Raw genomic sequence first — 21,675 nt, forward strand, 5'->3', positions numbered from 1 at the left:
CCCCGGGCCTATACAATTTATGTATGGTATGTTTGTGTGTATGTCTGTTTAATAATGGGGTTTTTAAAATGTTTTAGATTATTAGATTTTTTAATGAATTGTTTTATTGTTGTTGTGAGCCGCCCCGAGTCTGCAGAGAGGGGTGGCATACAATTCTAATAAATAAATAAATAAATAAACTGGACGGTAATCATTAGCAATAGCATTTACACTTACATACTGCTTCACAGTGCTTTACAACCAGTGAAGGGCTACCAAAATTTTTACTACCACACTGTGGGTGTGGCTTATGCAGGACGCCCTGCATTTTCTTTCAACTTCTTTCAGTGCAAATTGGGTGCTCTGGGGTGGAGCTCCATTTTCGCTACCCCAATGTGTTCCCCCGTCTGGGCTGTAGCCCACCCCTGTTTACAACCCTCTCTAAGCAGTTTACAGGGTCAGCATATCCCCCCCCCCAACACTCTGGGTCCTCAATTTATCAATTTCAGAAGGATTTATTTATTTATTTATTCATTCATTTATCTATTTATTTATTTATTAGATTTGTATGCCACCCCTTTCCGAAGACTCGGGGCGGCTAACAACAATATAAAAAGACAATATAAACAAATCTAATATTAAAAATAATCTAAAAAACCCCAATTTAAATAACCACTCATACATACAAGCATACCATGTATAAATTCTATAAGCCTAGGGGGAAGGGAAAATTTCAATTCCCCCATGCCTGATGACAGAGGTGGGTTTTAAGGAGCTTACGAAAGGCAAGGAGGGTGGGGGCAACTCTGATATCTGGGGGGAGCTGGTTCCAGAGGGTCGGGGCCGCCACAGAGAAGGCTCTTCTCCTGGGTCCCGCCAGACGACATTGTTTAGTCGATGGGACCCGGAGAAGGCCAACTCTGTGGGACCTAACTGGTCACTGGGATTTGTGCGGCAGAAGGCGGTCCCGGAGACATTCTGGTCCGATGCCATGAAGGGCTTTATAGGTCATAACCAACACTTTGAATTGTGACCGGAAATTGATGAAAGGCTGAGTCAACTTTGAGCCAGTGGTGAGATTTGAACGGCCAAATTGCAGTCAGCAGAACTAGCCATTAAGACATATAATGATAGTTTCTTTGAGCACTGGTACAATTATTGCACAATGAAAAGCCTGATGCAAAAGAGAGATTGAAGATGTCTGTGGGAATAATGGCCAGCTGGTCAGCATACCCTTTAAGTACTTGCCTGGGGATATTATCAGGACCAGCAGCTTTCCGATTATGGACTTTACCCAGAACCTTCCCAATAGCAGCTGTATCAAACCTGAGAACCTGCTCACCAGGTCCTTGTGGAAATGTTGTTTGTCACCTCAAACCACCCCAAAAATATGTTTAGTTTGTTTAGAGAAGGGAATGAGTCAGGGAAGCTGCCTTATAGTCAGTAATAACCCTAATATCTTGCCACATACATCTCAATATAGGATGTTATATTTATATATGTTATATTTTCTGTTTTTATAGCACATCTCAAATCTGATGTAACTCAATGGCAATATTCACAGCTACAACATTTGTTAACAACTTTATTAGATCTAACAGTATTTTCACATTTGGAGACATCTACTAGAACAGCTTATTAAATTGTTTAAAACTAAAATACCTATTATTAGTATTATAGATATTTGAAATTTGATATTTGTTATCAATAAATCAGCTTGATATGCAGGTATTAAAAAATGAGTAGAATTAAGAACTAGAAGTTCCTATATTGCCTAGACAATGAGTAAATGTCTTCACTTCTATATCATAAATATCTATTAATATTGAACTACAACTTATATAATAAAAATATTTAGAATTTACTAGAATGTACCATTTACTTCTGTACATTATTTCTGTCTAGAAAATAATTGTCTAGGAGAGCATTTTGTTGGAGATGTGATAAGGATAATGCTTTTGAAAACATATGCTTTTTATAATGTCTTATAATTACATTTTGGGGGAAAGTAGTTGATTATATGCCATTACTATGGCCAAAACATTGATAATGCAGCATTGAAAAGGTAAATGTACAACCCAATTTACCCAATGGATTGAAGTCATGATCACTACCTATGATAGTCTTGCCTAAAGATCTAGACTTTGTATGGATAATTCAAAGGACATATGGGATGCATTTATACAAAGGATAATAAATCAATAAGACAATAAGATGAATGATAGTTATATAAATGTGTGTATGTATACGTATGTGTATGTATATGTATATATGTGTGTGTATGTATGCATATATATATGTATGTATGTATTTGTCTGACTGTCTATCTATCTATGTCGGTCTATCTATCTATCTATCTATCTATCTATCTATCTATCTATCTATCTTCCATCCATCCATCCATCCATCCATCCATCTGGCCAGCTATCTAGCTATCTAGCTATCTATCTGAATAATATTTGCATTAGGCAAGTACATATTGCTGAATTATAGAATTGTTTTAACAACATATTATAATTTTTTTTATTTTTTATTTTTCTTTCACTTTTTTTAAAAAAGCACTTTTTACGCATTTTTTTTTTGAGAATGGATGAATCTACACTACAAATGGTCTTCTGTTCTATTAATTTTCTTTTCCTATTATTTCTTTTTCTATTATTTCTCATTTCTTTTTCTATTATTACTTTAAAAGAAATAAAAATAAAATATGCATTTCCTATGCACTGTTCTAGGAACTCACGACATGGCATTGTTACTATAGAATGTGTACATATCAGATGACATGGACCATCATTTGCTAGAATAGCCCTAGGGGTAGTGACTGCATTATAAAACAAGAGAAAGGTTTTATGTGAGAAAGCTAGTTTTCTTGGATTCTCAACCCCATTACTATTTGCTCTCCAGTCGGTGCTATCGGCTGATGGAAAGATGATGGAGTCCTTCTGTAAGTGAATTATTTTGTTCTGAGTTTCCAACACAGGTTAAAATGCATAATGCATATTTGTAACTCAGTATTATAATAAGCCTGTGAAGCCAGAGATTTAGTCCTTGATCTTTCTATTGAAAAGGATCGGAGGAGAACAGGAGTTGTGTTTCTCTGTAGTAGAATAAGCGAAACGTATTTGTATTGTTGTGTTTTTCTGTGATACACTGTACCATGTTGAGTGATGATAGTACTGGTGAGACCCCATTTGGAATACTGTGTTCAGTTCTGGAGACCTCACCTACAAAAAGGTATTGATAAAATTGAATGAGTCCAAAGACGGGCTACAAAAATGGTGGAAGGTCTTAAGCATAAAACCTATCAGGAAAGACTTCATGAACTCAATCTGTATAGTCTGGAGGGCAGAAGGGAAAGGGGGGACATGATCGAAACATTTAAATATGTTAACGGGTGGTATAAAAATTGAATGAATGAATGAACGAATGAACGAATGAACAAACAAACAAACAAACAAACAGACAAACAAACAAAGACATACTGTATATTCTATATTTCTTAAGACTTGTACCCATTAATTTTCCTAGATAGGTTATCCGAATTCATCATTCCATAGTTAAGAATACACAACTTATCTTACTTGCGGTCAGAATATGAAAATAACATTTAACACAGCCCAGTATTTAAGAAAATTGTTTGGTTGGCATATGTGGGACTGATTGGAGTAGATTGTAGGGGGTGATACTGAAATGTAATTATATCTATATATTAAATTGCTCTATTTTATTCAAATTTCATTTTAAATTGTATTTTATTCAAATTTCATTTTGAACTCTATTATATCCAATTTCTTTTAAATTGCTATTTCAAATCAGATTTTAATAATAATTTGATATGGCCAAGGGCTAAACAATAAAGTAAAGTGAAGCTATAAAGTACTAGAAGTAGGATAAAAATCTAATAAATACATAACAATAAACAAGGGTGTGTGTTCTATATGTCTTAAGACCTGAACCCATTAATTTTCCTAGGTAGGTTATCCCAATTCATCATTCTACAATTAAGAATACAGATTATTTATTTAATAGGAGAAATCAGTTATGATTTTGGGGCAGAGTCTTTTCAAATCTTAGACATCCTTATTGGCAGACATGGTTGGTAGATCCACAGTGACTGAATTTAAACATGCCTGGGATAAACATATATCCATCCTAAGATAAAATACAGGAAATAGTATAAGGGCAGACTAGATGGACCATGAGGTCTCTTTCTGCCGTCAATCTTCTACGTTTCTATGTTTAAATAAGGTTCAGGAGAGAAGTGTTTTTAATAGGAAAGTCAACACAAGAAGAAGGGGGCACAATCTGAGGTTAGTTGGGGTAAAGATGAGAAGCAACATGAGAAAATATTATTTCACTGAAAGAGTAGTAGATGCTTGGAACAAACTTCCAGCAGACGTGGTTGGTAAATCCACAGCAACTGAATTTAAACATGCCTGGGATAAACATATATCCATCCTAAGATAAAATACGGGAAATAGTTCAAGGGCAGACTAGACGGACCATGAGGTCTTTTTCTGCCATCCATCTTCTATGTTTCTATGTTTCTATGATAGTAGAAGTCCATGTGTGGAAGACACCGTATTAGGATTAGGCAGACCAATAATCTGATTTTCTATGAATGAATCAACCAACCAAACTTGTATTAGACTAGTAGGTTAACTGTGAAGGCAGTTGGATGAATTCCTGTAGTTAAAAAAATTTAGATAGAATATTTGGATCCCATTGCCAGAAATATTTGACTTCTAAAGTGGTATCAGCTGAAATTTGTGTGTATCTCAGTCTGGTGGGGTAAATGAAAGATAGTTGATTTAAGATATTTTGCCACATAATTAATTTAAAAACCGTAGCATATTAGTACTTGCATTCCTCCATTTATTTTATCTTCTGCTGTAGTGTTGCTATAAAACAAATTATCTAATGGAAATTCATGGGAAAGCCTTCTTTGCTTACTCATTTTTAGATCTTTTGTGGTTTTCCAGATCTCATAAATGCAGGTGAGATAGAAGCTGTAAAATGGCAGAATAAAGGATGCAGACTTACTATAGCTACATCATTCAAGTAGAAAGCTTTTGTTTTAATTTTATTAGATTGGGAATCATATATTCCCCAGTTACCCTTTGAAGCATTTGACCACATAAACGAGTCAGCATTTAGTATTCATGATAGAAAGACACAAAGGAAGAAATCTTAGAATTGCATGAGAATTGAAGAACAGGGATGACAGGCGATAGCGAGGAGGAAGCCCCTGATCTGGTCACGAAAGAAATTGGCCTTTTAGGCCAATCCGGAGGTGTGACAGGACTACATAGAAGAGGGAAGCGAGAAGAGGAAAAACAGCTGAGAGAAGCAGAGGAATTTGAGAGGGATACAGGCAGGCAGATTTTCAACATCTAAAAGGAAGAGTTAAGAAAGGCTGCCTTTTTGCTAATTTATTGACATTAAGGGCGGCAGAGAAAAACTCCCTGAAGGTAAAAGTAGTGATTGCTGTTGGGAGTAGAAGTTACAGCAGAGGACTTTGACAGAGCAAAGAACGGTGCAGAAGCACAATCCTGATTGTGTCAGGATTTAAATTCTGCTTTGGAAAACTGCTTGAGCAAAAAGGCTTGAAAGACTGACAGGAAGTGCAGAAAGTAAGAGGAAGTGAGAGGAAGTGAGCTGAAGGAAGAAGAGGATTTGAGATTAGAGAATGACAAGGAAAAAGATGGGGAGACATTTTGTCTTTTTGAAGGGGGAAATAGAAGACTTATAAAGACTGAGCAAGTATTGAGTAAAGAAGAAAGACTATAAGCTTATAAGTAAACTGAATTAAAGTCAAACATTGATTATAACAATAATAGAGTGTAAATCAAACACACACAATCACATATATAGTATTTTGCATTTAATTATTTTGATCGTTGCACTCTATATTTATACATAGCATATTTTGTTTAATTATACTTGTTTATATTGATATACAGTATAAGAATAAGAGTTCTGAAAATTGATACTGATAGTTACAGAAGATAATTTAGAAGAGTAAAAGATTAACTATTTGCTGATTAACTGATAGATTTGAAACAAACTTGATTTTTGGCGAAGGAAAAACGATAACTGTAATTATATAATTTTCACTAAAAATAAAATAGAACTATATAAATAAGGGAAGGGTATAATTAATTTTGGGAATTGATTGCTAAAACTAATTAATTGGTGGTAGAGAATAAAGTGAAATTTTGTTGCACAAATAATATGATAAACTGAGATTAACTGTGATAACATATACAGTAGTACCTCTAGATACCAGCTGCTCCACATGCGAGTATTCCAAGTTACGAGCCGAGATGCTAGCAAAATTTCTGTTTGACACCCGAGCTCAAATTTGGGATACGAGCCGAGCTTCCACTAGGTGGCACAAGAATTCCTTGCTTCCAGTTATCTCGGCATGAAAAACAAAGTCTAAAGGCATTCGTTCGAGATGCGAGTTGATCGACATACGAGTTCGGGTCTGGAACTAATTAAACTCGTATGTTGAGGTACCACTGTATATTGATTGGAGATAGAGCACTATTAACAGTTAGAAGTTGTGCATGCTATATTGGAACAAACTTTAGAGTATACTAAAAATGACTAGCACAACGTCAACAATGCCCAAGACTTGACAAAAGATAGTTACCCCATCCCCTGCAGGCCAATGTACCACCGACAGCATGATGGGGGAGAGAATTAGTTTAAATATAAACACACAAAATATTCAGGCAACCCTCACGTGGATTCAAAAAATGATGGTTAAAATGCAAGAGTCTATGCATATTAGGTATCAAAATAGTTTTAAAAGTGAAAGATTAAGGTCTTTGTTTAACTGCAAGGTGCAATGTTTTTCAATCTATCCATACTAAATATTCAAAAGCTGTTCGATGTGAGTGAAGTAGATATTAGTAGAGAAATAAGAAGAGATATTTAGAGTAAAAATAAATTCTGTTTTTTTATTTTGTTTTGCCTATTTCTAGTATTACTTCTTTTACTACTATTCTGGGGTGTGCCGAGAATAGAAAATCATGCTACCAATATAGAAGATTGTTTCCAAGAACCTGAATATGAAAACTGGTTGGAGATTGCCAGGCATGGTCTAAGAAGGGTTTCAAAATCTAAGACAATTGTGATTGTCGGAGCAGGAATTAGTGGACTGACTGCCGCCAAATTACTCAGAGAAGCTGGACATCAGGTAATTATCCAAACTAGGTGTGTTTGTGATGGTTTCAGCACACAAGCAATCATGGGCAAGTGAAGGTAGTCCTTGACTTTCAATGTCACAATGGTACTGAAAGAAGTGAGTTATAATTCAGTCCTCATGCTTACGATTGTTGCAACTTCCCGCATGGTCTCATGATCAAAATTTGGATGTGGGGCAACTGGCATGTATTTATAATGGTCATGTGACTCACTATTCATTCATTCATTCAATCAATTTTTATGCCGTCCTTCTCCTTAGACACAGGGCGGCTTACAACATGTTAGCAACAGCACTTTTTAACAGAGCCAGCATATTGCCCCCACAATCCAGATCCTCATTTTACCCACCTTGGAAGGATGGAAGGCTTGAGCCAGTGATGAGATTTGAACCGCTGACCTACAGATCTACAGTCAGCTTCAGTGGCCTGCAGTACAGCACTTTACCTGCTGCGCCACCCTGGCTCCTTTTGCAACCTTCCCAGCAGGCTTCTGATAAGCATAGTCAACAGGAGGGAAGCTGGGTTTGCTTAACAACCATGCGATTTGTTTAACAACCATGGCAAAAAAAATGGCAAAAAATTGGGCATAGCTTATTTAACAACTGTAATGGAAATTCTAGCCTCAATCGTGGTTGTAAGTTGAGGACTACTTCTATAATATTTAATGAATAGCACTTAGCATTTAGCTATAGCGTTTACATATCGCTTCACAATGCTTTTATAGCCCTCTCTAAGCGGTTTGAAAACACAACCTATTGCCCCCAACAAACTGGGTCCTCACTTTACCACCTTCTTAAGGATGGAAGACTGAGTCAATCTTGAGCCGGTGAGACATGAATTGCAAACTGCTGGCAGCCGACAGTCAGCAGAAGTAGCCTGCAACCTAAATAATATGAAGACTAAAAATTGATCCTAATTTGTGAATATTTACTTCTATTATTTGAATTTTTGATTTAATTGATGGTCAGTATATAGTGTAGACATTAAGTGTAGACATTAAGACAACATTGTAGACATTAAGTGTAGACATTAAGACCACAGGTTAGAAACTGGGAGACTGTGAATTCTAGTTCTGCTTTAGGTTCAAAGCCAATTGGATGACCCTGGGCCAGTCACTCTTTCTCAGACCATAGAAGGAGGCAACGGCAAATCACTTCTGAAAAGATTTATTTAATTTATTTTATTATTTATTTATTTATTTTGTCCAATACAAAATAAGTGAGTATATATCTATATACACATAGTAAAATACATGATGAAGGTTATAGAGGAGATACTCATAGTAAAATATATCTAAGAAAGAATAGAAAAGAAGATAAAGTAATAGAACATATCAATGAAAGAATAGAAGAAGAGATATAGGAATAGAAGAAAGGTATAGGAGATATAGGAAAGCAATAGGACAAGGGACGGAAGGCACTCTAGTGCACTTGTACTCGCCCCTTACTGACCTCATAGAAATCTGGATAGGTCAACCATAGATAATCTAAGAGTTTGCCTTTGCCGTCAGGCATGGGGGAACTGAAACATCTCCCCCTGGGCATGTTTAATTTATATATGGTATGCTTGTATGTATGTCTGTTAGTATATGGAGTCTTTCTTAAATCTTTAAATATTTTAAATTGTCAGATTATTTATGATTTGTTTCCACGTGTTGTGAGCCGCCCCGAGTCTTCGGAGAGGGGCGGCATACAAATCTAAGTAATAAATAAATAAATAATAATAATAATAATAATAAAGTGTTGGGGGTTTGGGGAGGACACTATGGAGTCTGGTAATGAGTTCCAATAAAACTGTATTTTGCCAATAAAACTGTAGGGACGTGTCCAAATAGGTGGAGAAAGGAACGAGGAGGAGGAGGAGGCAGAGGAAGAGGAATAAAAGGACCAAACTTTATAATAATTGTGTAATATATAAATAGCTAACAGAGGATATAAGTCCAGCCAATAAGCGTTTGCAAAGGTAAATCAAGGTTCACATGAAACCAAAGAGAGATTTGCAAGGGGAGGCACACATAGGAGCATATCATGAAACATTTAATAAGAAGAGAGAGAAATTAGAACAATCCATTCCTCATCAGTACTTTTTTCTCCTAGGTTGTGATCTTGGAAGCCAGTAACCGTGTGGGAGGACGCATAAAAACTCACCGAGAAAATGACTGGTACGTGGATCTGGGGCCGATGCGATTGCCCAAAACTCACAGGTAAGGTTGATTGAATGGTCTTTCTCCATCCATCATGAGAGGCAAAGTCATTTGCATTTAAATAAATTGTTGCCTTCCTGAAATACTAGGTATATTGTTAGAAAAATCAAAACAGTTAAATTGCTTACTGGATCGGGACATCAGTTGTAGTTTATAAGGAAAACTATCCAGAAACTATCTTGCACTAGTGCATCTTGCTACATCATTCCTGGGTGGAGGAAGGGGCATGGCCAATGCTGCAGTGGCATGGACTTCCCCACACTCAGCAGGGGAACCCTGAATCCCAGCTGTCTGGAGACCCGGTACGAGTTGGTACCAGGTCAGAACATCACTTCTGGGTGGCCCATATAAAAGTAAAACTCATTCAAAGACATCTAATAACAATAGCCATAATAAATCACTATAGAGTGGTAGCGGTAGCTGATTTCGTGGGCCTCATCAATGTCCTGAACCTGGGGAAATGGCTACATTTTTAAACTTTTCAGAAATGCCAGCTGTGTCAAGACCAGCTAGATTTTGGATGGTGGTGGAGAGTTCCAGAGAGTAGGACTAGAACTGTGTCCTTTTGGAAACTGTACTATTATTTCAAACTTTTATATTAAATTAAGGATAGATAGTTCCTTGAAACTGTTCAACTCTCTTATAAAGACACTATTCTGTCATGGAAAGCTAAGGTGTGAATTTTTTTAAAAAATAAAATTTTACCGTGGGGGTTACATCAATTAATGGAGGATCTTTTTTATTTTTTATTTATTTGTATTTATTTGTCAAACATGTATGTTCTGCCGGGCTCTCTGATAGGAGCCTCCTGAAAATTCAAGGATACGAATTTCAGACACGCGCACGTTTGAAAATTCAAAACAATGTTCTTTATCACAAAAGTCAAAATAAACTAAGCACTCTTTTTGTATTGCAATAAGCACTCTTCCCAACACAATCAGGTAGTCTGTACAATTTCCCTCAAGCAGTCATTAAGTACTTAGCAAGCAGCTGTGGAGAAACTTCACACCCCTTCTTCTTCCAATGAAGGGACACACACACACACACTGCTCTGCTTTGGTTTCAAAGGCGTGAAAAAGCAACAAAGTCCAGCACACAAGATTCCTGACGATACTGCAACAGATATTCTTCCACAATGGCCAAACCCACATGCTACTATTTATAGCAGCAGCCCTAATTACTGGAGCCCCACCCAAACACAGGTGGCCTCCCTTATTTCCTGTAATATGTTCTTACCTGGTCTCTTCTACGCATAATTCTGCACTTGCGTGGGTCCAATATGTCATCATATGAAGCTATAGAAGATAAGGGAGAGTGACTGCCTTGGCTGTGTGCCAAGCCCTCCTCTGCCGAGTCACTCCCACCTTCTTCGTCCGAGGAAACTAAACTCTGAACTCATTCTGTCGGCAATAACACAGGCCTGTGACATGTTGAATTTTCCCCTGCATCCACCTCCCCATTCCCTGGGGCAGGAGCTGGGCCAGAGCCAACCACAACACATGTATAATATAACAGATACAGTATATACTGTATTAAACATGTTAATGAATACATGAAATGAATACGAATAAATGGGGGGATTAGGACAGGGACGGTAGACCTCTTAGGAATGGGGTGAGGTCAACGGTAGACAGTCTAAGGTTAAAGTTGTGTGGGTTTGGAGAAGAAATCCCAGAATCAGGTAGTGAGTTCCAGGCATGAACAACTCTGTTGCTGAAGTCGTATTTTGTGCAATCTAGTTTGGAGTGGTTTACCTTAAGTTTATATCTATTGTGTGCTCATGTATTATTGTGATTGGAACTGAAGTAGTCATTGACAGGTAGGACATTGTAGCAGATAATTTAATGTACTACATTCAGGTCAGACTAAAGGCACTGTAGTTCTAAGTTGTCTAAGCCCAGCATTTTAAGCCTGGTGGCTAGTAGTCATTAGGATTACAAGCTATTACCTGAATGATGACAAGTCTGTTTCTAAGGTGCAATTTCAAAAGAACAATGGTAGGAACAGGCAATTGTCCTTGGTGGTAATTGAGAACCAGGTAAGGCTAGAGCAGAACAATTCTTAATGTGACAAATTTTGTGTTTTTCCATTGCTGTGATAAAGAAATAAGTTTGCAAATAAATCTGGTTTTTCCCCCCTACACAGAATTGTACGTGAATACATTAAGAAGTTCAAACTTCGTCTAAACCAATTCAAACAGACTGATGAGAATGCCTGGTATTTAATTCAAAATGTCAGACAAAAAATGACACCCCACAATCCTGAAAACTTTGGATACCAACTTAACCCCAATGAGAAGGGAAAGTCTGCAGACCAGCTGTATGATGAGACACTGAAGAAGGTAGTTTTAAGGAGTAGACTGGATGTACAAGCTATTTATTTATTTATTTATTTATTTATTTATTTATTTATTTATTTATTTATCGATCTATCGATCTATCGATCTATCGATCTATCGATCTATCGATCTATCGATCTATCGATCTATCGATCTATTTATTGGATTTGTATGCCACCCCTCTCCGGAAACTCGGGGAGGCTAACAGCAATAATAAAACAGCATATAATAATAATCCAATACTAAAAACAGTTAAAAACCCATTATTATAAAAACCAAACATACATACAGACATACCTTGCATAGAATTGTAAAGGACTAGGGGGAAAGCGTATCTCAATTCCCCCATGCCTGGTGGCAGAGGTGGGTTTAAAGCAGCTTACGAAAGGCAAGGAGGGTGGGGGCAATTCTAATCTCTGGGGGGAGCTGGTTCCAGAGAGTCGGGGCTGCCACAGAGAAGGCTCTTCCCCTGGGTCCCGCCAACCGACATTGTTTAGTTGACGGGACCCGGAGAAGACCCACTCTGTGGGACCTAACTGGTCGCTGGGATTTGTGCAGCAGAAGGCGGTCCCTGAGATAATCTGGTCCTGTGCCATGAAGGGTTTTATAGGTCATAACCAACACTTTGAATTGTGACCGGAAACTGATCGGCAACCAATGCAGACTGTGGAGTGTTGGTGTAACATGGGCATTTTTGGGAAAGCCCATGATAGCTCTTGCATCTGCATTCTGCACGATCTGAAGTTTCCGAACTCTTTTCAAAGGTAGCCCCATGTAGAGAGCGTTATAGTAGTCAAGCCTCGAGGTGATAAGGGCATGAGTGACTGTGAGCAGCAACTCCCGGTCCAAATATGGTCGCAACTGGTGCACCAGGCTAATGTACACGAACCAAGCTAATGTACTCGTATACTTATTTCGAGAGTGGGAGAATAATACCAAGGATGGGAAAGGTTAGGGAAAGCTGCTAGAATACTTACTGAAATAATGTGCATAAAGCACTTTATATCACATACAAAATATATTAAATGGCATGAAATATTTAAAAAGTGCAGAGGTTTTCTTTTGCTTTATTTATATGGGAAGACCCACTTGGTTTAAGGCAAATGTAAATGGAAAGAAGTTGCAACTAACTATATTTATTCTCCTATTCAGGTCACAGACAACTGTACCCTTCTGAAGGAAAAATATGATTCGTTTTCCACAAAGGTAAAACTGATGTTTGTTATTCATTCTTTTCACAAAATGAAAAGCTTTGTGTTGTGGCCGGATCCCAGAAATAATGAGGCGAGGCGAGTGTCATTTAACTTGAAGCCTTTCATGAGGGCTCGAACAAAGAACAGCAGAACAGAATCCCAAATGGAGCCACTCAGAACAGAATCACCTCAGCCATGTCTGACAATGCGATTTATATTGCAGCTGCCAATGCAGCAGCCAATGAGAGGTCAAGGTTTTCCCGCTCAGCAGCTGAGTTGGTTCTAACCAATCGGTGGCTGCAGCGGCAGCTAGCAATGTCTTGAAGGGACGTAACACTTCACTATCTTCAGTTGATTATATTGTTTCCAATGATTTATATATACCGTATATATATATGTGCGAGAGTGTGAGTGTGTGTGTGTTTTCCGACAGAATACAGTATATGTATATGTATGTATATTTGTTTTTTTTAGATTTTCACGGGTACAGGTATGAAAGTCTTGGCATATTCAGGTTTCTATGCATGTGAGTTTCAGAGATTCCTGGTGACTTTTCGACGAGGTCCCACTCGTTATCTTCAGGCTGGTGCTTTTAGACTTATGCTAGGGCAAACACTAGCACAAGGCCAAAAGCACCAGCCTGAAGATTTATTTATTTATTTATTTATTTATTTATTTATTTATTTATTTATTTATTTATTTATTTATTTATTTATTTATTTATTTATTTATTTATTTATTTATTTATTTATTTATTTATTTATTTATTTATTTATTTATTTATTTATTTATTCATTCATTCATTTTGTCCAATACACAAATACATAGGAAGAAAAATAAACATATATAAGGGTAAAAGTGAACTTAGAGGAGAGGACATCTGAAAGGAAGAAAATATATATGATAAGTGAGAGAAAGGAAAGACAATTGGACAGGGGACGAAAGGCACACCAGTGCACTTATGTACGCCCCTTACTGGCCTCTTAGGAACCTGGAGAGGTCAATCGTGGATAGTCTAAGGGAGAAATGTTGGGGGTTAGGGGTTGACACTATTGAGTCCGGTAATGAGTTCTACGCTTCGATAACTCGATGGTTGAAATCATATTTTTTACAGTCAAGTTTGGAGCGGTTCGTATTAAGTTTGAATCTGTTGCGTGCTCTTGTGTTGTTGCGGTTGAAGCTGAAGTAGTCATTGACCGGTAGGACGTTGCAGCATATGATCTTGTGGGCAATACTCAAATCGTGTTTTAGGCGCCGTAGTTCCAGGCTTTCTAGGCCCAGGATTGTTAGTCTATTTTCGTAGGATGTTCTGTTTCGAGTGGAGGAGTGAAGGGCTCTTCTGGTGAAATATCGATGAGTGGGACCTCGTCGAAACGTCGCCAGGAATCTCTGAAACTTACACGGGAAGAAACACGAATATATCAAGACCTTCATATATATGAAGCATGTGTGCGGAAGCAAGGAAATGTCAAGCATCCAAAAAGTGGCACCTCCCATACCAGCTCCGGCAATGCGGCTGTGCTCAAAGAACGAGGAGAAGGGCCGGTCAGCGGCACCTATGAGGGGAGGGCAAACCAAAGGGAGCCGTAACGGAGCCCAGCAGCTCAGCCCATGGCGATGGGGTGGGCAAGTGAGTTGTTCCATCACTGTGCTCTGAGATGCCTGCTGCAGTGCGAGAGAGCATAGCAGAGCTCGGGCTGACTGCTGCTGTTGCTTTGCTCAGCATTTTGTTGCTTCTGTGGTTTGTTAGTTAGTTAGTTAGTTAGTTAGTTAGTTAGTTAGTTAGTTAGTTAGTTTGTCAGTTTGTCAGTTTGTCAGTTTGTCAGTTTGTCAGTTTGTCAGTTTGTCAGTTTGTCAGTTTGTCAGTTTGTTAGTTTGTTTGTTTGGACTTCTAGGCCACCTTTCTCCGTAGGTGCAGGGCAGCTTTAACAGTGATAGTGTGCATTTTAGATTCAAGTTCCATTACAACACAGCTTGTTATGCCTTAAAATGGCTTCTACTGTACAGCACAGTGCAGTTGCCATAGTAATGGCTTCACAGTGCTTCACAAGGAGGCTCCCTAAGGGGGATTGGTTCTTTCAAAAAACAAAAAACAAAAGATAACCCCCTAGACCCATGATGGCGAACCTATGGCACGCGTGCCACAGGTGGCACATGGATAAGGAGACCAGATTTAATAGGAAAGTGAGCACAAGAACAAGGGGACACAATCTGAAGTTAGTTGGGGGAAAGATCAAAAGTAACGTGAGAAAATATTATTTTACTGAAAGAGCAGTAGATGCTTGGAACAAACTTCCAGCAGACGTGGTTGATAAATCCACAGTCACTGGATTTAAACATGCCTGGGATAAACAGTATATCCATCCTAAGAGAAAAAATACAGAAAATAGTATAAGGGCAGACTAGATGGACCATGAGGCCTTTTTCTGCCGTCAATCTTCTATGTTCCTATGTCCCATTTTTTAAAAATTGGGACTTTTTAAAAATGCTGTGGGATGCGGGACAAATTGCTCAAAAGTGGGACTGTCCTGCCAAAAACGGGACGTCTGGTCACCTTACACTTGGAGGCATATTGGAGGGCATGCGACCCGTTGCCGTATGTCAGCTCTAGGGTGCAGCTGATTGCCTGCGATGGCCAGCTCATTTTTGGCCTTGGGGAAGGGTGTTTCGCCCTCAGGAGGCTTCCGGGAAGCTTCCCTGAAGTCCCGGAGTGTAAAAAACCACCCAATGTGCAAACCAGAAGTTCAGAAAAATGGACTTTCAGTTTGCCTGTTGTGCTGTTTTTCACAATCTGGAGCTTTAGGAAACTTCCCTGAAGGCTCCAGAGTGCAAAAAATGGCCGAAATGGGACATCGCAGGGGGTGTTGCACATGCATGGAGGGTGGGAGTGAATCGTTGTGGGCACGTGCGGGTTTGCTAACAAAGGCACACACACCCTTTTTGCACGCAAACAAAAAAAAAAGGTTCGCCATCACTGTCCTTTAGCTTCAAGCAAAGAGGGCAAGTTTGTTTATTTATTTATTTATTTATTTATTTATTTATTTATTTATTTATTTCAATACACAATACAAATTGAGGAGAATACGCATGAAGTATTACATATAAAGAAAAGATATGAAAATACAGGAGAAGATATATTAAAGGGAGGAAAGATATACGATATATGGGTTAAGGGGAGACAAATTGGACAGGGGATGAAAGGCACACTGGTGCACTTATGCACGGCCTTTACTGACCTCTTAGGAACTTGGAGAGGTCAATCATTGGGGGAGGTGCCTGCTAATGCAGATAATCACCTCAAAGATTGTTCTCTGTAGAATTTTTCCCACACTGTTGGCTAGATTAATTATTTGACACTATAGATATAATTCATTCCTTTTCCTATCTAACACAGGACTGGCAATAAATAAATACCCAGGAAATGAGGGTTTATCAGCTAGTATGATTATAAAATCATAGCCTATAGCAGTGGTTCTCAAACTTGGCAACTTTAAGACTTGTGGACTTCAACTCCCAGAATACTCCAGCCAATGTAGCATAGCATTGCATAGCATAGCTGGCTGGAGAATTCTGGGAGTTGAAGTCCACAAGTCTTAAAGTTGCCAAGTTTGGGAACCACTGGTCTAGAGGTATACGTATGGAATTAAAAGAAGAATGAATTCTACTGTATATTCATGAGTGTGAAAATTCAGTATTTCCCCCATCAAATATTTTTTGTGTATTAGGAATATCTCATTAAGGAAGGAAATTTGAGCAAAGGAGCTGTTGAGATGATTGGCGATTTTCTGAATGAAGAATCTGGATTTCATTCCTCGTTCCTCCTTTCTGTTATGGATCATTTCATTTTTGCGAATAACAGGTAAGTAAGGTGGTGGCGGTTGGCAGTGAACCAAAGGCTACTTTTTAAAATAGTTTATTTCATGTATTTTCCCCATTTCATGTGTTTCTTGTCATTTATTTTGATTGTTAAATTTTTGTCTTAACTTTTTTTTTTAGAATATTAATTATATTTACTATCTTCTTGGTAATTATGATAGTTAAAATAGTACTGGACTGAAACAGAAACTAATCTTTGATCTCAAGTAGATGGGCTAAAATAACTAGTGTTGGACTGCATTGTCAAGTATTGTCAAGATTCTGACTGATGAACCCAAGCAAATCAGTACTCAATCTTCTTCAAAGCGCTAATGTATTGAGTAGATCAATTGGGCTCTGTTCTGATTCACGGGCCTCCAGCAAATTCCAATCTCCGAAATTATTTATTTATTAATAAAAACTCACTCTTGTTCAAAATCAAGCATACATCAATAAAAATGCAGGGTTAAAGCAGCACATGAGTAAATATTCTTTCTTTTAGAGCTAGCTTTGAACTATGTCTGGGAAGAGCGCCAAAACCTCATTCTTTATCTACATTCCTGAGATTAAGTCCCAAAGTCAATTTACTGAAACATAGTTCTGCTCACCAAAGTTTTCCCAAGCACAGCATCCAACAAGGATTGTCTTTTTGAAGCAGAAATCATGGTTTTAAAGCTTCGTTCCAGCACACCCCCAGTTTCATGTCTCTTCCAAAGAATGGCGTTGAGTCTCCATGCCCCGTTTCCCACAATCCCATTCCTTTATAATGCCTGGAAGTGACATCACTGCTCAAAGAGCCAAGGCTGTAAATTAATACCTTCTACTTTGTAAATCTTCTTGCCTTCTGAGCATTCTTCTATAGCAGACCTAGGCAAGGGGTGGCCCACGGGCCACATCTGGCCCACCTGCTGTCTGTGACCGGCCCACCCACATATCTAATAAATAAATAAATAAATAAATAAATAAATAAATAAATAAATAAATAAATAAATAAATAAATAAATAAATAAATAAATAAATAAATAAATAAATAAATAAATAAAATAAAATATAAAATAAAATAAAATAAAATTTAAAATAAAATAAAATAAAATAAAATAAATAAAATAAAATAAAATAAAATAAAATAAAATAAAATAAAATAAAATAAAATAAAATAAAATAAAATAAAATAAAATAAAATAAAATAAAATAAAATAAAATAAAATAAAATAAAATAAAATAAAATAAAATAAAATAAAATAAAATAAAATAAAATAAAATAAAATAAAATAAAATAAAATAAAATAAAATAAAATAAAATAAAATAAAATAAAAGTTCTGATACCAAAATAACTCATGTAGAAAGCACAATGCTTTATTTTGTCTTGAATGTATATATATATGTATGTTGTTACCCCACCTGTTTTCTCACTTTTCTTCCTCCTTCCTTCTTTCTTTTCTTTTCTTTTCTTTTCTAAGGATGCCTATGCATAAATAATTATGTAATTTTATGCACCTTGTAAATGTTGTATTGTTGCAGTGTTTATACCTATTCTTTTTTAATGTAAATAATCAATAAAGTATTTTTAAAAATTTTTAAAAAAGAAAAAGAAAAAGCTCACCGCATCTGCCGGGACTCCTCTGGTTCCTGTTTTCCTGATGAATCATGAGGAAAGCAGGAAGTGGAGGAGTCCCGGCAGACAGGGTGGGCTCTTTCATCCTCACACTGGAGCGGACCCCAACCTCCTACCAAGAGCAGTCAAGCACAGAAACCATGCAAACACTCCAGCACAGTGACTGTGGTGCACCGTGTTGCCGTAAAGCAAACAATTAGGGGTCTGTAGAGTGGGTCTGGGTGCTTAGGTCAAGCCAGGGTCTGGGTCTCTACAGTATTGGGTAGAACTGAGTTAATTATAGTAGTCCGGCCCTCTAAAACCATCCCAATTTCTCATGCGGCCCCACAGCAAAATTAATTGCCCACCCCTGTTCTATAGTGAGGATTTATCCAATGGCTTTCCACTCTCATGTCGTCTTCACTGTCTGACTAGGACCACTCTCCCAATGTCACCTCAACCCCCTCTAGCGGTTCCTCAGGCTCACTCAAGTCACTTTCTGCCTCATTCTCGCTCTCTTCTTCCTTTGGCAACTACCCAGAGGGGCCTGGCTCATCCTCCTCAGAATCTGACATGATCTGAGGTGGACAAGGAGCACTCACAACAAGCTCTGGCTATTTCACACTCATTTGCATAGTTAAAAGTTAAGCATCCCCCCTCCCCTCTAGGTTGCAGGTCCTGTTGTCCAATTGGGTGCTGTGTCATCTCCTTGGCAATTGGGTTCAGTCTCTAGTCAGTGGTGGTTGGGATGACCTTGCTTCCCAGGAGATAGCAAGTTGTTTTGGCAGGTGTGAATTCTGAATCACCCTATCCCCAAGCTGTATGGCAACTTCGGAAATGGAAAGATGGCTGCGACAGGCCTGACACGTTTCAGAGTTGACATTAATTGCATTATCTTCAGAAACAATGAATATATTTTGAGATAACTTAGAAATAACTGGTAAACTGTACTTGTATTCAAACCCCCCCCCCTTCTCTCAAATTCAGTTTTGATGAAATTACTGGTGGATTTGATCAACTTCCTCAAAGTTTCTTCAAGGAGATGGCTAGAATTGTCCATTTCAACTGCACCGTGGAGAAGATATTTCGCACCGGAAACAAAGTGAGAGTCTTCTACAAATGGTTTTCCAGGTCTTCCTCTCTAGCTGCCGACTATGTCATTGTCACCGCTGCAGCAAGAGCCACAAGACTCATCAAGTTTGTGCCACCTCTTTCCGTTCCCAAGACCCGGGCATTGCGATCTATGTCTTATGCAAGTTCTACCAAAATTGCCTTGGTTTGCACTGAGAAGTTCTGGGAGAAAGATGGGATCCACGGAGGGAGGTCAATCACGGATCTCCCATCACGAATAATTTACTATCCAAACCACGACTCCCCCCACGGAATAGGTGTCCTCCTGGCATCCTATACTTGGTATTCGGACTCTGATTTCTATATGACACTCAGTGATGAAAAATGTGCTGACGTGGTGATGGATGACCTTGTGGAGATCCATCAAGTATCTAAAGAGTATCTCAAGTCGATCTGTGGCAAACACGTGGTACAAAAATGGAGCCTTGACCAATACTCTAAGGGAGCGTTCAGCACATACACCCCATACCAGTTTACCCATTATTCCCAGTTACTGGCCCAGAATGAAGGGAGGATCTTCTTTGCTGGGGAATACACAATTCAACCACATGGTTGGATTGAAACTGCCATGAAGTCTGCCATAAGGGCAGCAATTAATATCCACAATGCATAAAATAATACTTTCTTGGCACCAGACCAGATTATCTCAGGGACCGCCATCTGCTGCACGAATCCCAGCGACCAGTTAGGTCCCACAGAGTGGGTCTTCTCCGGGTCCCGTCAACTAAACAATGCCGCTTGGCGGGACCCAGGGGAAGAGCCTTCTCTGTGGCGGCCCCGGCCCTCTGGAACCAACTCCCTCCAGAGATTAGAAATGCCCCCTCCCTCCTTGCCTTTCGTACGCTACTTAAAACCCACCTCTGCTGTCAGGCATGGGGAAACTGAGATATTCTTTCCCCCTAGGCCTTTACAATTTTATGTATGGTATGTCTGTATGTATGTTTGATTTTTATATTAATGGGTTTTTAATCGTTTTTAGTATTGGATCATTTTGTATATTGTTTTATTATTGTTGTTAGCCGCCCCGAGTCTCCGGAGAGGGGCAGCATGCAAATCCAATAAATCAAATAAAATAAAATCAATTCTTGTGGAAGAATTTACTTTTTTATTGAAGAATAATTTACTTACAGAAGAATTATTTGGCTGTGACTCCAACTAAGAGTTTGGGAGCAGATTATGGTGTTAGCTCACAATGACAAGCTATCAAAAGCTTCCCCAGGCCTATATTGTTTATGTATGGTATGTTGTGTGCATGTTTTTTTAAAAAAATTATGGGTTTTTAGTTTTAATTATTAGATTTGTAATTCTACATTGTTTTTTTCTATTACTGTTGTGAGCCGCCCCGAGTCTACGGAGAGGGGCAGCATACTAAATAAGTAAGTAAGTAAGTAAGTAAGTAAGTAAGTAAGTAAGTAAGTAAGTAAGTAAGTAAGTAAGTAAGTAAGTAAGTAAGTACGTAAGTAAGTAAGTAAGTAAGTCAATCAATCAATCAATCAATCAATCAATGCCACCCAGACAATTCAACTAAAAACAACTAGGAGAAGAATTATGATCATCACCTGCAGGAATTCAATTGCAGCTTTCTTACTAAAAATGTTCCAACAAAACATGTACTAGTATTGTACATGGACCTTATTTTTTGTTTAATCTGCAATCTACTAAACAAATAATTCCCTCAACACTGTCAGACTTTCTACTAAATCTGCACTTCTATTCTACTAGTTTTTCTCATCATTCCTATCACCCATTTCCTCCCATGTTGACTGTATGACTGTAACTTGTTGCTTATATCCTAAGATTTTTATTAATATTGTTTCTTCATTGCTTATTTGACCCCTTTGACAATCATTAAGTGTTGTACCACATGATTCTTGACAAATGTATCTTTTTCTTTTATGTATGCTGAGAGCATATGCACCAAAGACAAATTCCTTGTGTGTCCAATCACACTTGGCCAATAAAAATTCTATTCTATATTCTATTCTATTCTATTCTATTCTAAGCAGTTTACAGAGTCAGTGTATTGCCCCCAACAATCTGGGTCCTCATTTTACCCACCTCGGAAGGATGGAAGGCTGAGTCAACCTTGAACCTGGTAAGATTCGAACTGCCAAATTGCAGTCAGCAGAAGTAGCCTATATTACAGTGGTACCTCTCCTTATGAACT

The 21,675-nt window shown here is 38.1% G+C and overlaps 1 protein-coding gene across 1 annotated transcript; it reads left to right on the forward strand.

Annotated features, from left to right (window-relative positions):
* Positions 1-5,199: 5,199 nt before the first annotated feature.
* LOC139159380 (L-amino-acid oxidase-like) lies at positions 5,200-20,121 on the forward strand. The gene is made up of 7 exons (XM_070736699.1): positions 5,200-5,353; positions 6,972-7,186; positions 9,290-9,396; positions 11,542-11,761; positions 12,887-12,940; positions 16,653-16,786; positions 19,365-20,121. The coding sequence occupies exons 1-7, from the start codon at positions 5,200-5,202 to the stop codon at positions 20,119-20,121; spliced, it is 1,641 nt and encodes a 546-aa protein (XP_070592800.1).
* The last annotated feature ends 1,554 nt before the right edge of the window (positions 20,122-21,675 follow it).

The sequence above is a fragment of the Erythrolamprus reginae genome, chromosome 2 (assembly GCF_031021105.1).
Source record: "Erythrolamprus reginae isolate rEryReg1 chromosome 2, rEryReg1.hap1, whole genome shotgun sequence".
In the NCBI taxonomy this organism is placed as follows: domain Eukaryota; kingdom Metazoa; phylum Chordata; class Lepidosauria; order Squamata; family Dipsadidae; genus Erythrolamprus; species Erythrolamprus reginae.

Bases quoted from the DNA above. Each gene is read 5' to 3' on its own strand.
- LOC139159380 (XM_070736699.1), top strand. From the start codon at position 5,200: ATGACAGGCGATAGCGAGGAGGAAGCCCCTGATCTGGTCACGAAAGAA. The intron at 9,397-11,541 runs GTAAGGTTGATT...CCCCCTACACAG, and splicing joins CGATTGCCCAAAACTCACAG to AATTGTACGTGAATACATTA. The intron at 16,787-19,364 runs GTAAGTAAGGTG...TCTCAAATTCAG, and splicing joins TTCATTTTTGCGAATAACAG to TTTTGATGAAATTACTGGTG.